The following is a 7997-nucleotide window of genomic DNA, read 5'->3' on the forward strand; positions in this document are numbered from 1 at the left end:
ATGAAGCCCTGGGTTCTCCTACTTGCCATGCTCATCTATGGGGTTGTGATACTTCTACCTGTTCCGGGAGGCCTCAAGAACAATACTTTTTGTAGGTGTATGACACAGGAGGAGGGGACTCTGCCCAAGACTGGATGTCTGGTGTAAGTCATTCTGGCATCACCTTTCCTGGATCACAAACCTCCTTAAAGCAGAGACATCCAAGAAAGATTTCTGTTCCCAATGTGGTGTCCCTCTGTGCTCTCCCTCTGAGCTCTGACAGCAATAAGGGGTATATAGAAAGGGAACATAGCTTAGTCTGTAAGTCGATCCCATAAGCTAGCAAGAAATGATATTTTCCAATGTTAGACTACCTTAGGAAGGGAAACACCAACACTGAGCTTTTCCCTGAGCCCATATTTTCAGATCTCTGTGCCTTTGTTGAATACCAAAAGGGGACTTGGAAGGGAAGAACTTTTTAGAATATGAAAAAATGGATGGGGCACCTGGGTGGCTCAGTGGGTTGAGCCTCTGCCTTCGGCTCAGGTCATGATCTCAGAGTCCTGGAATCAAGCCCCGCATCGGGCTCTCTGCTCAGCAGGGAGCCTGCTTACCCCTCTCTCTGCCTGCCTCTCTGCCTACTTGCGATCTCTGTCAAATGAATAAATAAAATCTTAAAAAGAAAAAAGAAAAAATGGAAAAGACAAAAAAGAGATCCATAGGAGTCAAATGTTTGGGGTCAGATGATAAAATGGGGATAATGAAAGGAGGGTTATGGGCCAGTGAAAGAGATGGAATTTGGAGAGAGTTTGAGTGCCTCAGCTGTACGAGCATGAAACCAAATAGACAAGGGGAAAAATAGATACCCATTCTCCTCCAGTTCAGTTTTCCATTCTGTAAATTGGGTATGGAAAGTGGAACTAGATAATATTGCCATCCCTGAAATCCCACATCCAGTGAGAGTAGACTTGGTGAGGTGGTGCCATAGGTGTTGAGGTTGTCTTGGTCCTATCTTTAGGGAGCTTGGGGAGGACCCAAAAGCTTGTAGTTCTGTGAGGACATGTGGAAAGAGGGAAGACATGTGATGTAAGAAGGGTCTCCTGTGAAAAGACACAGCTTGAATTCAAGACAAGGATTTTCTTAAAATGCAGAGAAATATTTTGTTTGTGACTTTGAGCTCAGGTTTCAGAGCTTAGGGATTGTTAAATTGAGAAGGGTTTCTTTTCTAACTTGAAGGTGGATGGATCTTCCAATCTCTACCATCCCAGTTCCAGTTGGAAGACCAGTCACTGAGCAGTGCTGGGTATAGCTTTTGTTAAAGTATTGCAAGACAAGGTGCACTAAATTACTGGAGTGCTTGTCTCCCAATCATACATGCTCCTGGACCTTCTGTGGAAATGTCTACTTGGACAATAAGTGAATTGGTTGGAGTGAGAAGGTCAGATATGGACATGCTTCCTCACTACTGGTCACCCTCATTCAGAAGCTGTGACATGGAACAGATATACAAAATTCTGGTCAAAGAAACAGGCAGCATAAGGCAATGTCCTCCTATCTCCATACCTAGCTGCCATTCAGGGCAAAAAACCCAAGACACCAATATGGGGGAGGAGAGGTTCCACTCTCCTTCCTTTGCTTTCACTCAGTTCCCCAAAGGATCACCCATTAGTTTGTTCATCCCTCCTTTGTCCAAGAGCCTAACTATTGCCTCCTTGGTCTGGCATCTCCTTTGTCCAAGAGCCTAACTATTGCCTCCTTGGTCTGGTGTCTCCATTGGCCCCTTGTCTCAGGCAGGCCCAAAAAGACCCTGTCTCCACCTATCTGCCCAATTGGCAAATCTCTTGGGAGAAATTGCTTAACAAGGGTAGCCCCCGATCTTCCAGAAAAAATTTCTCTTCCCATTAACAGGGACCAGGGTGCTATTAAGTTTGGGAATGGAAGTCCCCAGGGATCCCTGTCTTTTTAACTACTTGACTTGTCTCTTCCAGAGAACCCTTCAAATCCATGCTAAGCCCCTAGGTTCTAGCTGGCACACCACTGGTGTGGGTTAGAAGATGACTATGTCACCTAAGATGTAAGAAGGGTGCTCCCTGGCTCCCTACTGGGATATGCACTTACCCTAGCCAAAGACCCTTCCATTCTCCCCTTGATCTCTTTATCCTGAGAGGGCTCAAATCTCTGTCAAACAATTGATAACCAACCTGAGTACTCTGCATTGTTTCATACTCCTTTCCTATATTTCTCGTTTTACAACAACCAACAGTTGTTCCCATCCCACCATGGGTATAGGCACCCAACACAGCCTTCCCTGTTAAACCTATATATTAGTCAGTAGATTCACAGCTCTGGCAAAAATGCAGAGATTTATAAAAACCACACTAAACAAGCAAAAGTTTATTCTCATTCACAACGCATTTCACTGTGGGTGGTCTGTGAATGACCCCCATACCACGCATGAGTCAAGGACCCTGAATCCTTCTATTTATAACTCCATCCTCTCCCAGGGACTCCACTGCATCCAGCCAGCAGATGGGAGAACGAACCGGCAGCATGGAGGCTTGTACAGAAGGGTTTTAATGGCCAGGCCTAGAAGTGGAGCTCTGTTTCCATCCACATTCTATTTGGCCTAATGTAGTCATAGGGTCCCTCATTTGCAAAGGAGACTGGGAAATACAGTCTAGCTGTATCCTCAAGGTCAATAGAAAATAGGATATGGTGAACTCACGGCCGTCTCTGAACTGCATACTTATGCAAAACCAAACTCCTCAACAAGACCTAACACCCTGGCCTCCACATCACTATTTAATGGAGCAAGAACTACCCCCTCCCCGGGCATTAGACAAGGCATTCCTGCCCTCAGGTGGGCGCTGTGAGCTTCCAGAATGATTCCTCCTTCTGCAATCTCTATATCCTCTACTCCCACCTGTTTTGTCTGCCTGGTAGTTTTACCTGGGTAATATTATTCGTATTCTGAGATGTCTGCTCATTCCAGGCAGGTTTTCCAGCCTGTACTGTTCCCCTAAATTATACTGAATTTCTACCATTAGTATTTTGAAGAACAGTTTTAAAAATATAACTTCCCTTCGATGAGGAGGTTATAAAGTCTCTACAACGTATTCAAATCTGTGCCTTTTCCTGGTCTAGAGAATGAGATATTCTCATTTAGATGGGATGAATCAGCACATCACACTTATCAACTGTAGACCTCATGGAAAGGTTCCAGAATGTGATACAGCAAAGACCAAGGCCAAGCAAGGGATTAAGGCCTAACAGAACACTGGTTAGTGCCCTTGAGCTCAGAATAAGGAAAAGGCACAAGGACTCAGGGACCCAGCTAAACAGCCTTCAGGAGTGGGGCTTTGTCTTAACCTTCAGGGAGAAGGAGCACTTGGAGCTTGATTGAGTGAGAGTGGTTATTCCTTTCTGACCAAAGGAGTAGAGAAGAACAAGAGATTAGGGACCTCCAGTGGAGGGACCAGGAAAGGAAAGCATTGTCCACTTGAGGATCCTGGATATTATGGGGAAGGAAAAGCTATTTTTCCTCTCTCCTTCTGGGTTCTTAGCTAAGACCCCTTGCAATAAGAGACAGATTAGCAGGAGAAAAAGAAACAGAAGTTTATTAACATGTATATCTCCACTCTACATGGGACAGACCAGGAAAACTGAGTCACTACCCCAAATGTTCCAGGCCATCTTCTTTTTTTTTTTTTTAAGATTTATTTATTTACTTACTTGACAGAGAGAGAGAGAGAGAGAGATCACAAGCAGGCAGAGAGGCAGGCAGAGAGAGAGGGGGAAGCAGACTCCCCACTGAGTGGAGACCCCCCCACCCCTGATGTGGGGCTCGAGATCAAGACCCCCGCCAAAGGCAGAGGCTTAACCCACTGAGCCACCCAGGTGCCCCCCACAAGCCATCTTCTTAAATACCATCTTCAGCAAAGACAAAAGATGTGGAAAGCAAGGGGAAGGCCAGTAATGGGAGGTCACCAGGAAGGCACAGTGAACAATCAAATGGTTGTTATGCAGATTTCTGCAACAGGCTCCATTGATAAAGAGTTTCTAGAAGTTGAAAGTCATCCTTCTCTTCCACTTACAGAGAGAAGGACCCCTTGCAAATGGAGATGTCTCTCATCCATGTAAATGTCTCTCATGAAAGGGAGCAAATTTCCCAGGCCACGTTCTGCCTCTTTGGCATATTGATTATTTGAAGCTCGTTCTTTTTAAGAAACAGCAGACACAGGTGAAGCTCTGAAAACTAGATAGAAGTTAACATGTTTGAAAGAGACAGTCTAATGCAATCCTGGGTCATTGAGAGGTGAAAGGGAGAGAAGATGAATTGCATTGCCCCAGGTGAGCAGTTGCTTGACTTTGGAGTTTTGACTTTCTTATTTAAAAGCATCTTCTCCAGTAAATGCAACAAGATGGAATTGGGAGGGAGACAAACCATAAGTGACTCTTAATCTCACAAAACAAACTGAGGGTTGATGGGGGGAGGGGGGTTGGGAGGGGGGTGGGATTATGGACACTGGGGAGGGTATGTGCTATGGTGAGTGCTGTGAAGTGTGTAAACCTGGCGATTCACAGACCTGTACCCCTGGGGATAAAAATATATTATATGTTTATTAAAAAAAAAAAAGCATCTTCTCCTATTTTCCTCCCTTGGAACATCTGAAGGCATTTTATTCAGTTCATCCTGAGCATTCCAAAAAGGATGTCATTTTAAGGGGAGCAGTTAGTTCCTTGACAATCAGAGTATCAGAATTGTACACTTCTGGTCACCTGTCTTATTTCTATTTCTACTTGGGACAGACATGGGAGCACTCCAGTGGCAAGAGAATAGAGCCAAAGAATGCACTCCTAGCTGAAGCCACTCATCCTACGCATTCTGTAAGTAGTTGCTTTTTCTCTGTGGGGGCTCAGAAAGTCCTCAGCCACTGCACCAGAGCTTTTGGGTTCCAGGGCCATAGGCAGCAGCCCCAGGACTTCCCTTCACCATCATGGTGGCACTTCACACTCTCCTGGATTTGGGAGCCCGTTTCCTAGATCTGTTGGGTCCCCCAAAATTGGGTACCCCAATAATGGGTCCGTGATTAAAGGAGCAAGACTGATACAAAGCGAAGGTCAAGCAAAGCTTTATTTCGCGCCAATCATCAGGAATCAGACTGACCATCAAACAGACCTGTCGGGGCAGCCCCTTACAGAGAGGATGACCCCTCCCTGCTTTCCAGACTAACTTTTATAGAGCAAAGGCCATGTGGTTGGGCCTGGCCACACACAGGTGGCCAATGAAATTGTAACACACAGAGAAAGCTGCACAGTCATGCTATGTGACCAATTGAATTACAATTTACCCTAGTAGACATTTAATTTAGCCTATCACACCTTGGTTAGGCTTGGTGCCAAAAGGCTCCCAAAGGGTGGGGGCCCATACTCCTTGGTAGCTAGGAGACAGTATGTGCCCCCACTGATTGAATACCTCCACCTGGCCTGACCCACCCTTATACTTGCACTTTGTTACCTGGGACTGGTTTCCCGGACTTGCTTTTAAATAAGTTCCCCTGGGGGGGGGGTGTCAATTTAAGTTTTACAACAAAATGGCAGTTCAACCCAGGTGGGGCCGCTCTGGCTGAATAGACCCTTACAGATCCTACCTCTCCCTTTTTTTAAGGCCCTTGTTTTGGTAACATACATGCCATAAGAGCTTCCTGAGAGAGTACGTGAGAAGTAAAATAGAGACTTCATAAGAAGCCTCCATTCTACATTAATACCACTTTGGCTGGCATTTCAGGTCGGATGAGTTTCGACTACATTTGGGCAGCAACAACTAGAGAATAGTGGCTTAAATAAGACAGGTCAGTTTTTGTTCATGTGGAAAGATTTCAGGTATTAGGAATCCAGAATGAGTTTGGGGACAACACAAAACCATGGAAGATCCAGGCTCTTTCACCTTTTTGCTCCATTGTCCTTGACATGAAGTTTCCATTTCCAAGATCATCATCACCTCATGACCCACAAGGTCTAAGCAAGATATTAAATATTACCCTCAACCAAGAATACAATTCAAACAGATTAAAAAGTTAAACCAAAGTGAAAATTTCAACTATAACCAAACTGGAAGAAACTGGAATACAGTACTGCTCAAAACTGGAGGAGGAAAGACTCTGTGGCCTTAATAATAAAAATAGCATTGTGGTGCAGCATTTTATTAAATATTAATGGAGTGATTGTTTTCCTTTTTCTGCAATTCCTTATTTTTCTTTTTTAATTTTTCTTAAAGATTTTTATTTATTTGACAGAGAGAAACACACAAGCAGAGGGAATGGGAGAAGGAGAAGCAGGCTTCCCACCTAGCAGGGAACCTGATGTGGGGCTCGAACCCAGGACCCTGGGATCATGACCTGAGCAGAAGGCAGGCACTTAATGACTGAGCCACCCAGGTGCCCCTGCAATTCCTTATTTTTCCATCAGACACTTTGACTATGAAATTAGGACATGAAGCTGAGGTTTATTTCCCTAGGGAAAAGGGATCACAAAATTAACCAGTGAGGATGGAGTCATGTTCATGGATTTGAGGGTCAAAATAGTTCTGAAAGCCATTACTCGTCATTGAGAGGGAAGAATTGTGGGTAGGAAGGAAGACGCTTTAGGAGTGGGTTAGGAAGAAACAGAAACATCCAGATAGGTCTGGAAATCCCAACAGGGAAATGGGACCACCAGTTAAGCAGGGTATTTGAATTACAAATTTTTGTTTTCTATTGTTGCTGTAACAAGTCACCATGAATTTAGGAGTTTAAGCCACACAAACCATTATCTTACAGCTCCTTAGGTCAGAAGTCCCACACTGGTCTCATGCTGTACAATCAAGGATGTCAGCAGGGCTGTGCTCCTTTTTGTGTTTGTTCTCTAGGAGAAAGGATCCATGTCTGTGTTCATTCAAATTGTTGCCAGAATTCAGAGCCTTGAAGATGTAAGACTGAGGTCTCCGTTTTCTTGCTGGCTGTCAGCTGAGGCCATTTTCAGCTTCTAGAGGCCACTCACATGTTTGGTGTGGACTCCATTCCTCACTCCCCCGAGCCTGCAATGGCCAGCTGAGTCCTCATGCTTCAGCTCTTAGCTTCTTCTAAGGCTCTCTAACCCACTGCACCCAGGAGACATTCCCTGCTTAAGGAGTCATGGTTACACTGGTCCCACCTGGTTCCCCATCTCAAAGTCCCTACCCTTCATCACATCCCCAAAGCCCCTTTACTTCCTCAGGTCAGGAAATCACAGGTTGCAGGAATAAGACGCGGGCATCTTTACAGGGGCCTTTATCCTCTTTACCTCTGCTTACACTTAAAACCTGACTAAAATGTTGTGAGGGAGAAAAAAAATCACAGTAATACACAAGGTCAAAGAGAACAGGAGAGGAACAGTAAATAAGCTTTTCAAGACATTGAAAGCTAGAAAACAATGGCTAAGTAATAGGTATCTTACTTCATCAAAAAGGAGAAAACCAAACTCCCTGGAGGATGTGTCTTGACTCATGCCAGTTTTGGGGGGGGGGGGGCGTGGGCTGGGCGAGGAATGCAAAGCTAACTGATTTAACCAGAGAACCTCAAAATTCTGAGAACTGAGCCATCAGGTATCTGAAGGTGGAGATGTGGATGTGGTTGAAAAGAGGTTGTTTAGACAGCCTATTTAAGAAACAGTCAAAACCTGCTTTTATTCATTGTGTTTATTTTCTGTATGTAAATTCAGCAGTCTTTCACCATTCTCAAATCTCTTAAAACTTTTCAGGACTCTCTGGAATTCAACTTCTTCATAGAAGAGTATCTCAAGGCCCACTGCCTTCTTCTTGAGATATTTGAATATATCCAGCAGGATTTACTGAATCAACCCGGTGCTTGACTCCCTTCCACGGTGATCATGGTTATCCATCTATGTATGTATTTCTCTAGCATTCAAAAATGTTATGCCATGCCCTGGAGACTCACTAGAGCTTTCTAGGGACTACAGAACTTTCATAGTTTATTTTCTTG

The 7997-nt window shown here is 44.5% G+C and overlaps 1 protein-coding gene across 1 annotated transcript; it reads left to right on the plus strand.

Annotated features, from left to right (window-relative positions):
* WFDC9 (WAP four-disulfide core domain 9) lies at positions 1 to 1998 on the plus strand. Its single transcript, XM_047746985.1, is given in 3 exon segments — positions 1 to 143; positions 1216 to 1395; positions 1968 to 1998. Coding segments are annotated over 3 exon segments (354 nt in total).
* Positions 1999 to 7997: the final 5999 nt, after the last annotated feature.

Source organism: Lutra lutra, chromosome 9, assembly GCF_902655055.1.
Source record: "Lutra lutra chromosome 9, mLutLut1.2, whole genome shotgun sequence".
NCBI classification, from domain to species: domain Eukaryota; kingdom Metazoa; phylum Chordata; class Mammalia; order Carnivora; family Mustelidae; genus Lutra; species Lutra lutra.